The sequence below is a fragment of the Gymnodraco acuticeps genome, unplaced genomic scaffold (genome assembly GCF_902827175.1).
Source record: "Gymnodraco acuticeps unplaced genomic scaffold, fGymAcu1.1, whole genome shotgun sequence".
In the NCBI taxonomy this organism is placed as follows: Eukaryota; Metazoa; Chordata; class Actinopteri; order Perciformes; family Bathydraconidae; genus Gymnodraco; species Gymnodraco acuticeps.
In genome coordinates, this window is record NW_022991385.1 from 166,837 (window position 1) to 182,586 (window position 15,750).

A 15,750-nucleotide genomic window follows, 5' to 3' on the forward strand; every position below is an offset into this window, starting at 1 on the left:
TGACATAAAACAGATAAAACAGATAAAATAGTGCAAGAGAATGTTTTGAAATGTGCAAGTAAATACAAATAAAATTGAAATAGTGCAAAAAGAGTCTAAATAAAGTAAATGGAATATGATATATAGATAAATCTGCAAACAGATGGATGTTCTTAAGAGATGTTTACAAAGTACCAAGGTGTGTGTGTGTGTGTGTGTGTGTGTGTGTGTGTGTGTGTGTGTGTGTGTGTGTTATACCTTTTTAGATTCAATGATCTAACCGTCAAAAAATATATTTCTCTACTGTGCAGAAGAGCAGCAAATGAAAGCTGAAACTGAGTATTTAGAGTAGCCCTAAAGAGATGTTTACAAAGTACCGCGTTGCGTATTGTGTGTGTGTGTGTGTGTGTCCGGGGAGGCCCCTGTGTTCATGGGAAAGTCACGGCTCAGTTTCAGAGACATTCCCGGGGTCACTGCGGCATTGTGGGTAACGCCAAAGCACCGCGGGGGGCTGCTCCCAGGAATGCGGTTTCTCTTTCACCATCTCTCAGAAAAGCCCCTCAGATTTATGACTCAGCGGCGTTTCAAGTTTAAAGGTGCCGACAGCAGGAGTTATTGAGACTCCATTACTGTCTGAGTCTAAGTTATTGTTACTTCACATGTTCTCCATCTGGTTTAGTACGCTTTAAAGAGTCCTCTCCTGCTGATGTTCAGGTGTATATCAGTATGTAGTGTCTCTACTTTAAAGAGTCCTCTCCTGCTGATGTTCAGGTGTATATCAGTATGTAGTGTCTCTACTTTAAAGAGTCCTCTCCTGCTGGTGTTCAGGTGTATATCAGTATGTAGTGTCTCTACTTTAAAGAGTCCTCTCCTGCTGATGTTCAGGTGTATATCAGTATGTAGTGTCTCTACTTTAAAGAGTCCTCTCCTGCTGATGTTCAGGTGTATATCAGTATGTAGTGTCTCTACTTTAAAGAGTCCTCTCCTGCTGATGTTCAGGTGTATATCAGTATGTAGTGTCTCTACTTTAAAGAGTCCTCTCCTGCTGATGTTCAGGTGCATATCAGTATGTAGTGTCTCTACTTTAAAGAGTCCTCTCCTGCTGATGCTCAGGTGTATATCAGTATGTAGTGTCTCTACTTTAAAGAGTCCTCTCCTGCTGATGTTCAGGTGTATATCAGTATGTAGTGTCTCTACTTTAAAGAGTCCTCTCCTGCTGATGTTCAGGTGTATATCAGTATGTAGTGTCTCTACTTTAAAGAGTCCTCTCCTGCTGATGATCAGGTGTATATCAGTATGTAGTGTCTCTACATTAAAGAGTCCTCTCCTGCTGATGTTCAGGTGTATATCAGTATGTAGTGTCTCTACTTTAAAGAGTCCTCTCCTGCTGATGTTCAGGTATATCAGTATGTAGTGTCTCTACTTTAAAGAGTCCTCTCCTGCTGATGTTCAGGTGTATATCAGTATGTAGTGTCTCTACTTTAAAGAGTCCTCTCCTGCTGATGCTCAGGTGTATATCAGTATGTAGTGTCTCTACATTAAAGAGTCCTCTCCTGCTGATGTTCAGGTGTATATCAGTATGTAGTGTCTCTACTTTAAAGAGTCCTCCTCCTGCTGATGTTCAGGTGTATATCAGTATGTAGTGTCTCTACTTTAAAGAGTCCTCTCCTGCTGATGTTCAGGTGTTATATCAGTATGTAGTGTCTCTACTTTAAAGAGTCCTCTCCTGCTGATGTTCAGGTGTATATCAGTATGTAGTGTCTCTACTTTAAAGAGTCCTCTCCTGCTGATGTTCAGGTGTATATCAGTATGTAGTGTCTCTACTTTAAAGAGTCCTCTCCTGCTGATGTTCAGGTGTATATCAGTATGTAGTGTCTCTACTTTAAAGAGTCCTCTCCTGCTGATGTTCAGGTGTCATATCAGTATGTAGTGTCTCTACTTTAAAGAGTCCTCTCCTGCTGATGTTCAGGTGTATATCAGTATGTAGTGTCTCTACTTTAAAGAGTCCTCTCCTGCTGATGTTCAGGTGTATATCAGTATGTAGTGTCTCTACTTTAAAGAGTCCTCTCCTGCTGATGTTCAGGTGTATATCAGTATGTAGTGTCTCTACTTTAAAGAGTCCTCTCCTGCTGATGTTCAGGTGTATATCAGTATGTAGTGTCTCTACTTTAAAGAGTCCTCTCCTGCTGATGTTCAGGTGTATATCAGTATGTAGTGTCTCTACTTTAAAGAGTCCTCTGCTGCTGATGTTCAGGTGTATATCAGTATGTAGTGTCTCTACTTTAAAGAGTCCTCTCCTGCTGATGTTCAGGTGATATCAGTATGTAGTGTCTCTACTTTAAAGAGTCCTCTCCTGCTGATGTTCAGGTGTATATCAGTATGTAGTGTCTCTACTTTAAAGAGTCCTCTCCTGCTGATGTTCAGGTGTATATCAGTATGTAGTGTCTCTACTTTAAAGAGTCCTCTCCTGCTGATGTTCAGGTGTATATCAGTATGTAGTGTCTCTACTTTAAAGAGTCCTCTCCTGCTGATGTTCAGGTGTATATCAGTATGTAGTGTCTCTACTTTAAAGAGTCCTCTCCTGCTGATGTTCAGGTGTATATCAGTATGTAGTGTCTCTACTTTAAAGAGTCCTCTCCTGCTGATGTTCAGGTGTATATCAGTATGTAGAGTCTCTACTTTAAAGAGTCCTCTCCTGCTGATGTTCAGGTGTATATCAGTATGTAGTGTCCCTACTTTAAAGAGTCCTCTCCTGCTGATGTTCAGGTGTATATCAGTATGTAGTGTCTCTACTTTAAAGAGTCCTCTCCTGCTGATGTTCAGGTGTATATCAGTATGTAGTGTCTCTACTTTAAAGAGTCCTCTCCTGCTGATGTTCAGGTGTATATCAGTATGTAGTGTCTCTACTTTAAAGAGTCCTCTCCTGCTGATGTTCAGGTGTATATCAGTATGTAGTGTCTCTACTTTAAAGAGTCCTCTCCTGATGATGTTCAGGTGTATATCAGTATGTAGTGTCTCTACTTTAAAGAGTCCTCTCCTGCTGATGTTCAGGTGTATATCAGTATGTAGTGTCTCTACTTTAAAGAGTCCTCTCCTGCTGATGTTCAGGTGTATATCAGTATGTAGTGTCTCTACTTTAAAGAGTCCTCTCCTGCTGATGTTCAGGTGTATATCAGTATGTAGTGTCTCTTCTTTAAAGAGTCCTCTCCTGCTGATGTTCAGGTGTATATCAGTATGTAGTGGCTCTACTTTAAAGAGTCCTCTCCTGCTGATGTTCAGGTGTATATCAGCATGTAGTGTCTCTACTTTAAAGAGTCCGCTCCTGCTGATGTTCAGGTGTATCTCAGTATGTAGTGTCTCTACTTTAAAGAGTCCTCTCCTGCTGATGTTCAGGTGTATCTCAGTATGTAGAGTCTCTACTTTAAAGAGTCCTCTCCTGCTGATGTTCAGGTGTATATCAGTATGTAGTGTCTCTACTTTAAAGAGTCCTCTCCTGCTGATGTTCAGGTGCATATCAGTATGTAGTATCTCTACTTTAAAGAGTCCTCTCCTGCTGATGTTCAGGTGTATATCAGTATGTAGTGTCTCTACTTTAAAGAGTCCTCTCCTGCTGATGTTCAGGTCTATATCAGTATGTAGTGTCTCTACTTTAAAGAGTCCTCTCCTGCTGATGTTCAGGTGTATATCAGTATGTAGTGTCTCTACTTTAAAGAGTCCTCACCTGCTGATGTTCAGGTGTATATCAGTATGTAGTGTCTCTACTTTAAAGAGTCCTCTCCTGCTGATGTGCAGGTGTATCTCAGTATGTAGAGTCTCTTTTTTAAAGAGTCCTCTCCTGCTGATGTTCAGGTGTATATCAGTATGTAGTGTCTTTACTTTAAAGAGTCCTCTCCTGCTGATGTTCAGGTGTATATCAGTATGTAGTGTCTCTGCTTTAAAGAGTCCTCTCCTGCTGATGTTCAGGTGTATATCAGTATGTAGTGTCTCTACTTTAAAGAGTCCTCTCCTGATGATGTTCAGGTGTATATCAGTATGTAGTGTCTCTACTTTAAAGAGTCCTCTCCTGTTGATGTTCAGGTGTATATCAGTATGTAGTGTCTCTACTTTAAAGAGTCCTCTTCTGCTGATGTTCAGGTGTACATCAGTATGTAGTGTCTCTACTTTAAAGAGTCCTCTCCTGTTGATGTTCAGCTGTATATCAGTATGTAGTGTCTCTACTTTAAAGAGTCCTCTCCTGCTGATGTTCAGGTGTACATCAGTATGTAGTGTCTCTACTTTAAAGAGTCCTCTCCTGCTGATGTTCAGGTGTATATCAGTATGTAGTGTCTCTACTTTAAAGAGACCTCTCCTGCTGATGTTCAGGTGTATATCAGTATGTAGTGTCTCTACTTTAAAGAGTCCTCTCCTGTTGATGTTCAGGTGTATATCAGTATGTAGTGTCTCTACTTTAAAGAGTCCTCTTCTACTGATGTTCAGGTGTATATCAGTATGTAGTGTCTCTACTTTAAAGAGTCCTCTCCTGCTGATGTTCAGGTGTACATCAGTATGTAGTGTCTCTACTTTAAAGAGTCCTCTCCTGCTGATGTTCAGGTGTATATCAGTATGTAGTGTCTCTACTTTAAAGAGTCCTCTCCTGCTGATGTTCAGGTGTATATCAGTATGTAGTGTCTCTACTTTAAAGAGTCCTCTCCTGTTGATGTTCAGGTGTATATCAGTATGTAGTGTCTCTACTTTAAAGAGTCCTCTCCTGCTGATGTTCAGGTGTATATCAGTATGTAGTGTCTCCACTTTAAAGAGTCCTCTCCTGCTGATGTTCAGGTGTATATCAGTTTGTAGTGTCTCTACTTTAAAGAGTCCTCTCCTGCTGATGTTCAGGTGTATATCAGTATGTAGTGTCTCTACTTTAAAGAGTCCTCTCCTCTGATGTTCAGGTGTATATCAGTATGTAGTGTCTCTACTTTAAAGAGTCCTCTCCTGCTGATGTTCAGGTGTATATCAGTATGTAGTGTCTCTACTTTAAAGAGTCCTCTCCTGCTGATGTTCAGGTGTATATCAGCATGTAGTGTCTCTACTTTAAAGAGTCCTCTCCTGCTGATGTTCAGGTGTATATCAGTATGTAGTGTCTCTACTTTAAAGAGTCCTCTCCTGTTGATGTTCAGGTGTATATCAGTATGTAGTGTCTCTACTTTAAAGAGTCCTCTCCTGCTGATGTTCAGGTGTATATCAGTATGTAGTGTCTCCACTTTAAAGAGTCCTCTCCTGCTGATGTTCAGGTGTATATCAGTTTGTAGTGTCTCTACTTTAAAGAGTCCTCTCCTGCTGATGTTCAGGTGTATATCAGTATGTAGTGTCTCTACTTTAAAGAGTCCTCTCCTCTGATGTTCAGGTGTATATCAGTATGTAGTGTCTCTACTTTAAAGAGTCCTCTCCTGCTGATGTTCAGGTGTATATCAGTATGTAGTGTCTCTACTTTAAAGAGTCCTCTCCTGCTGATGTTCAGGTGTATATCAGCATGTAGTGTCTCTACTTTAAAGAGTCCTCTCCTGCTGATGTTCAGGTGTATATCAGTATGTAGTGTCTCTACTTTAAAGAGTCCTCTCCTGCTGATGTTCAGGTGTATATCAGTATGTAGTGTCTCTACTTTAAAGAGTCCTCTCCTGCTGATGTTCAGGTGTATATCAGTATGTAGTGTCTCTACTTTAAAGAGTCCTCTCCTCTGATGTTCAGGTGTATATCAGTATGTAGTGTCTCTACTTTAAAGAGTCCTCTCCTGCTGATGTTCAGGTGTATATCAGTATGTAGTGTCTCTACTTTAAAGAGTCCTCTCCTGCTGATGTTCAGGTGTATATCAGTATATAGTGTCTCTACTTTAAAGAGTCCTCTCCTGCTGATGTTCAGGTGTATATCAGAATGTAGTGTCTCTACTTTAATTGGTTAGCTGGCCTGCTCTGTTGTGATTGGTCAAACAGTTTAGAGATGTCCCGCCCCCTTAGCCTATCACTCACAATGTGTTGGAGCGCTAGCCAATAGGAGAGTGAGTGTTACATAGTAAACAAAACAATGGAGTCACATTTGAAGGTTTCATTGTGTTTGTTAACATTTCTCTTCCACCCTCTCAGGGATAAAGACTACCATCTGCGGACGTACAAATCAGTGGTGATGGCCAACAAGCTGATAGACTGGCTCATCGCTCAGGTAACCCAGCGTTATCAGAAATACATCAACAAAATGACCAAATGACAAAAAAGCATATAGTTTATAGTCACAGTAAATATGCCTTGAGGATTTCACACCTCAAGCAGGGTCAAGAATTCACTTACTGACGTTTAGTCATCTCAACGTTTACCTTGTTCCAGTAAAACGATCATCATGGAAGAGCGACATGTACGTAAGAACTCACATGGGTCAAACAGTGCAGGACGTTTAAGGAAAATATATAATAATTTAATAACGAGTATTATAGTGTGTTGAGTGTATGCGTAGTGTTAATGCAACATGAAGAATGGCGCAGATGCTTTATATAGAGTGCTTTTGTTATTGTATGCTGTTAATAATACAAAATAAATACAATATTCAAAGCTAATTGATTTTCTGAAAGTTACATAATTAGCTTTTTGGAAAGTTTTCTTTGTCCCAATTATCTCCTGACTTTAAACACATCTGTTGGAGATTGTGTTTGTAGTTTTTGTAGTAAGTGATTCCTCCAGCTTTATTACGTCTGACAGGAAGCTCTGAGGCTGACGGATTGATCGTCCTGTGCAGCACGACAACAACGAAATGAATACCGCCGCAGAATCAATAAGTGTGTGTGTGTGTGTGTGTGTGTGTGTGTGTGTATGTGTGTCCTAGCATTACTATACTTGTGGGGACCTAAATCTGTCTACACAGTCACGTGTGGGGACTCGCCTCCCTTATGGGGACAAAATGGAGGTCCCCATAAGGGAATCATTAATTTTAGGGTGAAGACTTGGTTAAGAGAGTGTGTGTGTGTGTGTGTGGTGTGTGTTGTGTGTGTGTGTGTGTGTGTGTGTTGTGTGTGGTGTTGATGTGTGTGTGTGTGTGTGTGTGTGTGTGTGTGTGTGTGTGTGTGTGTGTGTGTGTGTGTGTGTGTGTGTGTGTGTGTGTGTGTGTGTGTGTGTGTGTGTGTGTGTGTGTGTGTGATGTGTGTGTGTGGCCTTACTATACTTGTGGGGACCTAAATCTGTTTACACAGTCACGTGTGGGGACTCGCCTCCCTTATGGGGACAAAATGGAGGTCCCCATAAGGGAGTCATTAATTTTAGGGTGAAGACTTGATTAGGGTTAGGGTTAGGCATGTGTTGGTTATGGTTAAGGTTAGGATAAGTCTCCAGGAAATGCATGTAAGTCAATGTAATGTCCCCTGAAGTGATGTATAAATGGTATGTGTGTGTGGGTGTGTGTGAAGCCTCCAGACCAAAGTGCTGTACAGTCAAATAAATAAACACACAAACATACAGAAATCACTCAGCTCACACACACCATAAAACAAGTACAAGTAAAAACAATAGAAGCAACAATATACAAGATGTCAACTTGCTGGGGAGAGGAGGCAAGCATCATCTGTTCTGTCTCTCCTGAGTATTTAACAGAACATGTTTAAAGTAGCCCTAAAGTTTCAAGTCTTTATCACCATGTGCTCATTAGCTTCAGTGTAGATATGTCAATGAAAAACTGAAGTCCTCCTCCAACAGAGCAACATGAATATATATCAGACATAGAACAAATACAACAGATAAAATAGTGCCAGGGAATGTTTTGAGATGTGCAAGTAAATACAAATAAACTCATTTGCTCTGCCTTCTCTTTAAATATGTCCTCTCTGAATCTCTCTCTTCTTCAGGGCGACTGCAGGTCGAGAGAGGAGGCTCTGATTCTGGGGGTGGAGCTGTGTGACAACGGCTTCATGCATCACGGTATAACACTCCTGAAAGCTGACTTGATTATACCATTATTATTGGTTTCAAGGACACAGAAGATACAGTGATCAGTGCAATGCAGTATTACCTTCCAAATGACACAACGCCCCTGTTATGGTGTTACTGAGCCGATTGGTAATGACTAGGGATGTAACGATATATCGAAGATCGCGATATCGCGGTAAATAGCTGTCTCAATACCGTCGTGACAAAATCTACCGCGATTTTTTTTTTTTTAAACCTTTATTGAACCAGATGGTCCCATTGAGATCATCAATCTCTTTTTCAAGGGAGACCTGTCCAACAGCAAGTAGGTTACAACATGAACATAAAACAACAGATAACACAAGGACATGGTATTTACAGGGCTACATGTACATACTTAGAGACATTGACAAGTACCAACAGTATATTTATATCTCTGTCAATAAGCCTCACCTTCTTGGCAACAACTGTATTGTTGTTGAAGTGGTGGAGAGACAATGCACAGTTTGACCCACTGCTGTCACCCATGGCCAAAGCATGTCTCTCTGCCCCAGCAACATCAGTACCAAGCAAGAGAGTTGTTTCCACAGCAGGGGATTTTGCAAACGCCCAAACATCCCAGCTTCTACCTGGAAATGTGGACATGCTCATATCCCTGAAAGATAACCTTGATGCCGCTGAGTGAGTGAGTGAGTGAGTGAGTGAGCGAGTGAGCGAGCGAGTGAGAGAGTGAGCGAGTGAGTGAGAGAGTGAGTGAGCGAGTGAGTGAGAGAGTGAGAGAGTGAGAGAGTGAGTGAGCGAGTGAGTGAGAGAGTGAGTGAGCGAGTGAGTGAGAGAGTGAGAGAGTGAGTGAGCGAGTGAGTGAGAGAGTGAGTGAGCGAGTGAGCGAGTGAGTGAGCGAGTGAGTGAGCGAGTGAGTGAGTGAGCGAGTGAGTTAGAGTTGAGTTACTTGAAAAACTAAAGTGAAACTTGATTTATTCTATTGCAGGTTCTGATTATTATATTGTTGACACTTTAAAATACTACTATCCTATAAAATGCTGTACAAAGCAGATTTATTATTTAATGAAGAAAAAATAAATAAATATCGTACCGTGGACTTTTTATCGCGATATTATCGTACCGTGAGTTTTTGGTATCGTTACATCCCGAGTAATGACATCAGGATTGATTCCTCTAACTCTTGCATGTTTAAATACCTTCAACGTGACGAATGTAGGAACCGGTTGCCCTGTAGCGTAACGCTCTGAGCACAGCCCCTTGTGGCACATTCCCTCTGATGTCAAATGATGTGTAAGATCTGTAATCCACAGCTTGAAGGGTGGAGGATATGTTTCTTTCCACTAAAGGAGATCCAAAAGCTTTTATATTTCTTGTCTGGCGACTTCAATGTTCATCTTGTGGAGTTGAATTTGAAATGTAATGATGAGTTAAACACACATACATTGCACATATATTACATTACATTGCATTTAGGTTACGCTTTTATCCAAAGCGACTTACAATAAGTGAGTTCGACCAACAAGATACAACCTTGAAGAAAACAGAATCATAAAGTTCATCAGGTTTCATAGAGCCAAACATTTCAAGTGCTTCTCAACTGGCTTTAGATAAGCCAGTCCTTTATTAGTATATAAGTGCTTTGTTAATAGTTCTATCGCTCGAAGTGGAGTCGAAAGAGATGAGTTTTCAGTCTGGAAGGTGTGTAAGCTTTCTGCTGTCCTGATGTCAATGGGAGCTCATTCCACCATCTTGGAGCCAGGATAGCAAACCCACGTGTTTCTGCTGATGGGAACTTGGGTCCCCCTCGCAGCGAGGGTGCAGACAGTCACATATATCACATATATATACTCCTTTTTATTTATACAGCTGTACAAACTGGATGTGTCTTCCTAACTGCATTTCATTTCCTTCAAAGCACGAGACTAACTAAACGATGAGTAAACAACACGACTCCAGAAAGGCACTGAAACAGACCGGGTGCATCCTGATGAACACAACTTCAGTCAGCTGTTCAAACATAGATAGCAATAATAATAAAATAAATATAATTTGATAATTTGTTTTTCCAAATTCAAAGTTCAAAAAGTCTCTCCATTGACTTTCACTCAAATGGAAACCTGAAAGAACAATACCGTCTAAAACTGTATAAATAACACAAATTAAACATGAAACATTTCAGCATTTAAATATAATCTGTAGTCAAGGAGCGAAGGCAATCTTTCTGCCGGATAAACTAAAATGCAGCAGGTTTAAGTTCGGTGTTGTTTCCAGTTTTCCGGACGTTAAATCTTTATTTTTGCGGCCCTCAGTTCTGGAGAAGAGTGAGTTCAAAGACGAGCCGCTGCTGTTTCGTTTCTTCGCCGACGAGGAGATGGAAGGATCGAACACCAAACACAAGCCTGTGAAACACGACCTGAAGATCGTGGAGAACGTGATCTCCAAGTCTCTGCTGGTGTGTGTGTGTGTGTGTCTGTGTGTCGTTGTGTGTCAGTGTCTGTGTCTGTACAGTATGTGTGTGTGTGTGTGTGTCTTTGTGTGTGTGTGTCTGATGAGATGTCTCTCCTCTGTTTCAGATCAGACCGACTGATGGAGGCTACGGCTTCACGCTGGAGGAGAGGAACAGAGTCCCCATCATCAAATGGGGGAGAAGGGGGCTCCCCAGCGGACTGGGGGGGACCACACTTAACAACCCACACACCACACCACAACTCACACCACACCACACACACACACACACCACACACCCAACCACACCACACCACACCAAACCACACACCCACACCACACCACAACCACACCACCACACCACACACAACAACACCACACCACCACACCACAACAACACCATCACAACACACACACACCAAACACACACACACACACACACCATAACACGACACACACACACACACACACACACACCCCTACAACACCAAAGACACACCCCACACACGACACACCACAACACACACACGCAACGCCAACCACCCAACACACACAGCACCACACACACACACACCAACACACCACACACAACACCTCACAGCCCCACATCACACACACGTCACACCACACACACACACACCACACACACACCACCACACCACACCACAATCACACACACACACACACAACACACAACACACAACACACCAAACACAACACAAACAACACACACACACACAACACACACACACCACACACACACACACACACTACACACACACACACACACACACACACACACACACACACACACACACACACACACACACACACACACACACACACACACACACACCACACACACACACACCACACACACACACACCACACACACACACACACACACACCACACACACACAACACACACACACACACACACACACACACACACACAGTAGAGTGATTTTAATGATTCATCGCTATTTAAGGCTCAGATTGCTGTATTTATACATCATTTGTTCAAAGAGTGTCTGAAATGTGAACATTGTAACTTCTAACCCTGCTGGAGTGTATTATCTGTACGAAAGCACGTCATCTGTTGCATTAAAGCAGCTGCAGGACGTCTTGATGCTCAGACTGAGCATCGATGTCTTCTCAGTCCCCAGAAGCTGTTGTTGGATCATCAGAAAACACAAAGATCTGCTTCACGCTGATGAACACGGACGCTAACGTTAGACGCAGAGACTTTAAAGAGCGCTTTATGTTTGAGGTCAGCTTTGATCTGCTGGATGGGAATAGGCTAATGTTTGAAGGCAGATGTGATCAATCTGAGCCCACGTCCCATAGTCCCTGCAGCCCTAATATATATAAAGTTTAGCAGCATTGAGACCTTGAAACTTGAAAGAAAGTCTGGATCGCATCGAGGCTGCGGGAGAGAAAACATCCAGACAATCAAATCAAAATGTATTGTAGCCTCAAATCACAAGCAATGCCTCAAAGGACTGTTCAAAGCAAAATACAAACGTCACAGCATAAAGGTTATACATTCAATTCAAAGGTTTTATTGTCTCATGCACAAAGTGTAGACATAGCAATGAACATCTTCTGACCTGAGCTCCTCCAACAATCCAATTGTACATAAGTATTGCCTTGTGATGAAAGCATGTGACTGAAGTCATGCTCATGTGGATGGAACGAGGGGATGGAGAGTAGTCCAAGAGGAAGGCAGATGCGGAGAGATGGGTTTGGAGTTAAAGGAGAGCTTCGGATCTGAAATGGAAGACGATTCCAAAGGAGAGGTTCAAGATTCAAGGCTTTTATTGTCATGTGCTCAGCAGCGACAGTGAAGACATACGATACGATATACTTTATGTCCCCGTAAGGACATTTGTTCTGGACCCCGTCCTGCAGTTCAGCATACATGTACATATACACACATAGTGGACATTAAGAGACACACACATATCATCAGTCATACACCGTTTGAACTAACACAGACGCACATACTGACAATGGCGACCTATTGCACAACCCTCATGGCCAACATTTAAAAAGTACATCTGACTACATTTAATTTCATGTGAATGTTAAGAAGCTTAATGGACAGGTAGGAATGAGAGCTTGTAGCGGTTCAGCCTGCTCTTGGGAGCCCTGAATCTACCAGAAGGTAGGAGCTGGAATCCTGGGTGGAGTATGTGGGTGGGATCAGACACCATTTTGTTTGCCTGTCTGATAACGGACTGCTCGTATATGTTTTGGAGAGATGGGTGTGTCATGTCAATGAAAATCTGAGGTCACAGGCTCCTCCAACAGAGCAACACAATACAACAGATACAATAGTTAAAATAGTGCAAGTAATACAAATAAATAGAACAGAAATAGTGCAAGAAGAGTCTATATTCAAGTAAATGGAATATCATATATTAGATAAATATGAAGGTGCTCTGAATGAAGAGGCTCTTCCCCCTACGGATGATTTGTGAAACAATGGAAGCTGCATGTTCGTAGATAAGCGTCACTACCCCATATCGGCTTTACTGGTATAGAAATCCTTTGGGAGCTTTGCTGGTCGTTTTTAGCAGACTGGACTTCTGTAACAGTATACTACAACTCATCCAGAACGCTGCTGCCAGAGTCCTCACTAAAAGAGAGCTGACCACATCAGCCCAGTTCTCAAAGACCTGCACTGGCTTCCTGTCACACAAAGGACACGCTTTGAAACCCTACTTTCTACATACAAAGCACTGGATGGATTGGGACCAGATGTCAGACATGCTTCACTGTTGGAGCCAGAGCTCTCTTCTCTTCAGGAGGTTTACTCCTCGTCTCGAGTCAGAGCTACTGAGGCAGCTTTGAGCTTTTATTCAACCCAAGGAACAAAGTCCCTGAAACTCCTTTCTTTTTAATGCAGCTATCCTGAGATCCTTTAACCGCTCCTTATCGTTGCACTTTGAGCTGCAGCCAGTATTTTATCGCTTTTATGAATTGTCTTTTTTTTGTTTTGTTTTGAATTATTATGTGTTAAAAGCACTTTGAATTGCCTCTGTGTCTTAACATGTGCAAATAAACTAACCTTGAACCATAAATGGTTTCTCCCCTAAAGATGGCGGGTCTGGAGACGGGGAAGAAGCTGTTTGCTATAAACGGAGACCTGGTGTTCCTCCGGCCGTTCTCCGAGGTGGAGATCCTCCTGCAGCGGTGCTTTCACAGCAGGGGGCCCCTCAGGGTCTTAGTGAGCACCAAGCCTCGAGAGTAAGTCGGCTTTCAAACGGGCAAAAAAGTGATGGTTTGCATGTTTTAAAGTGTGGTTATATGAAGTTCTTCTCCAGTCAGTGAGGGACCTACAGTGTGGAGACTCAGCAAAGCACTGCATTGATTTGGGCGTATTTAGAACTAAAAGCATATTATATATATTTAGACAATTTGCACCTTTACTTTATAGTCTTTATTTATATTCTCCCTCCACAAGACATTGACTCAAACAACGTAGCGTCAAATGTTAGAACATATTGAATGATGTGCATCCCAGTGACTCAAAAGTCCAAGGTGTAAATTATCCAGAATATAGAGGCTTGAAATTGCATTTTTAAAACATTTCTGCATAAAGAAAATGACTAATGGCAGATTTCCACTGCAGCGGGGTCGCCCCGTTTAAGCGTCCTCGCTCAGGCCTCGGGCTGCCTCGCTGGCCGTCCGAGGCCGTGGCGCATTTCATTACAGTTGAGGACCTGGGGTAGTTACTATAGCAACGCAGTGTAGGCAGGGCTCCCGTCGAGCTCCCGCTGGATTTGATCATCCCCAATGAGATGTAGGAACGTCGTCACCTCCTCGGTCGACCACGGCGTGCTTTTCTTTGACGTTGCCATTTTTGTAGCTCCTCCGTTTACAAAAATGCTGCAAGCTTGCTTCTAGATATATATTGCGACGCTAGGGATGATCTCGCGCACGATCTTGTGACGATTCTCTCTGACCAATCAGCAGTCGAGAGTGTTGACGTCACTAGTAAAAGTGACGTAAGAAAAGAGGGAAAAAGTACCCGCTAGCCGGCGCTACGCTATATGGAAAGGCCACCAAAAACTGGCCTGGCCGCTTGAGGACGATTAAGGACGCTTAAACGGGGCTACCCGCTGCAGTGGAAATGCGCCATTAATGACCAGCTGATTGTTAGAATAAATGATAAAATGCAATGACACATTTAGATCTATTGACACATTTAGATCTATTGACACATTTAGATCTATTGACACATTTAGATCTATTGCTAACTAAAAGAAAGTTGTTTTTTTGCAACTATGGAGAATAACCTCAAACAACCTCATGTCAAACTATCCATTCCACCTCTATCTATGAGTAAAGGTACGATCCAAGAGGTATTTTAAAGAGTCCTCCTCCTCCTCCTCCTCCTCCTCCTCCTCCTCCTCCTCCTCCTCCTCCTCCTCCTCCTCCTCCTCCTCCTCCTCCTCTCCTCCTCCTCCTCCTCCTCCTCTCAGGACGGTGAAGATCCCGGACTCGGCCGATGGTCTGGGTTTCCAGATCCGAGGCTTCGGCCCGTCAGTGGTGCACGCCGTCGGCAGAGGTGAGAGGTCTCCACCTTTACGCTGAGTCATCAGGAAAACTCCGCTCCGCCCTTGTGTTGTGCTTCACAGCTGGAGAGCAGATGCTATAGTCCTGGTGTGTGTGACTTGGCCTCAAGAGTCAGATTCCACCTGCTTATGCTCTCCGTGTGGCTAAAACACTTTAGAATCATTTCCACGTGCCTGCTCACATGTTTCTGCTAGCGGTGGTGTGTGTGTGTGTGTGTGTGTGTGTGGTGTGTGTGTGTGTGTGTGTGTGTGTGTGTGTGTGTGGTGTGTGTGTGTGTGTGTGTGTGTGTGTGTGTGTGTGGTGTGTGTGTGTGTGTGTGTGTGTGTGTGTGTGTGGTGTGTGTGTGTGTGTGTGTGTGTGTGTGTGTGTGTGTGTGTGTGTGTGTGTGTGTGTGTGTGTGTGTGTGTGTGTGTGTGTGTGTGTGTGTGTGTGTGTGTGTGTGTGTGTGTGTGTGTGTGTGTGTGTGTGTGTGTGTGTGTGTGTGGGTGTGTGTGTGTGTGTGTGTGTGTGTGTGTGTGTGTATCATGATGTCAGATGTGTCTAATAGCAATCAGAGGCACTGGGAGATGTTACTGGTTTTAATACCAGTCCTGCAGGGATTTGGTGTTGCTTTGGTCCCTGAAGGCAGCATCTCTCTGGTCCAATGGGATTTGGTGTTGCTTTGGTCCCTGAAGGCAGCATCTCTCTGGTCCAATGGGATTTGGTGTTGCTTTGGTCCCTGAAGGCAGCATCTCTCTGGTCCAATGGGATTTGGTGTTGCTTTGGTCCCTGAAGGCAGCATCTCTCTGGTCCAATGGGATTTGGTGTTGCTTTGGT

The 15,750-nt window shown here is 42.9% G+C and overlaps 1 protein-coding gene across 1 annotated transcript in view; it reads left to right on the plus strand.

Moving 5' to 3' along the window:
* prex2 (phosphatidylinositol-3,4,5-trisphosphate-dependent Rac exchange factor 2) overlaps positions 1-15,750 on the plus strand; it is a gene marked incomplete at its 3' end in the record, with an annotated part of 94,568 nt that overhangs the window by 62,131 nt on the left and 16,687 nt on the right. The window contains exons 14-19 of the mRNA XM_034241316.1: positions 6,099-6,174; positions 7,841-7,913; positions 10,214-10,356; positions 10,478-10,557; positions 13,441-13,602; positions 14,841-14,926. Coding sequence (XP_034097207.1) covers positions 6,099-6,174; positions 7,841-7,913; positions 10,214-10,356; positions 10,478-10,557; positions 13,441-13,602; positions 14,841-14,926 — 620 coding nt within the window. The remainder of the gene's footprint in view (positions 1-6,098; positions 6,175-7,840; positions 7,914-10,213; positions 10,357-10,477; positions 10,558-13,440; positions 13,603-14,840; positions 14,927-15,750) is intronic.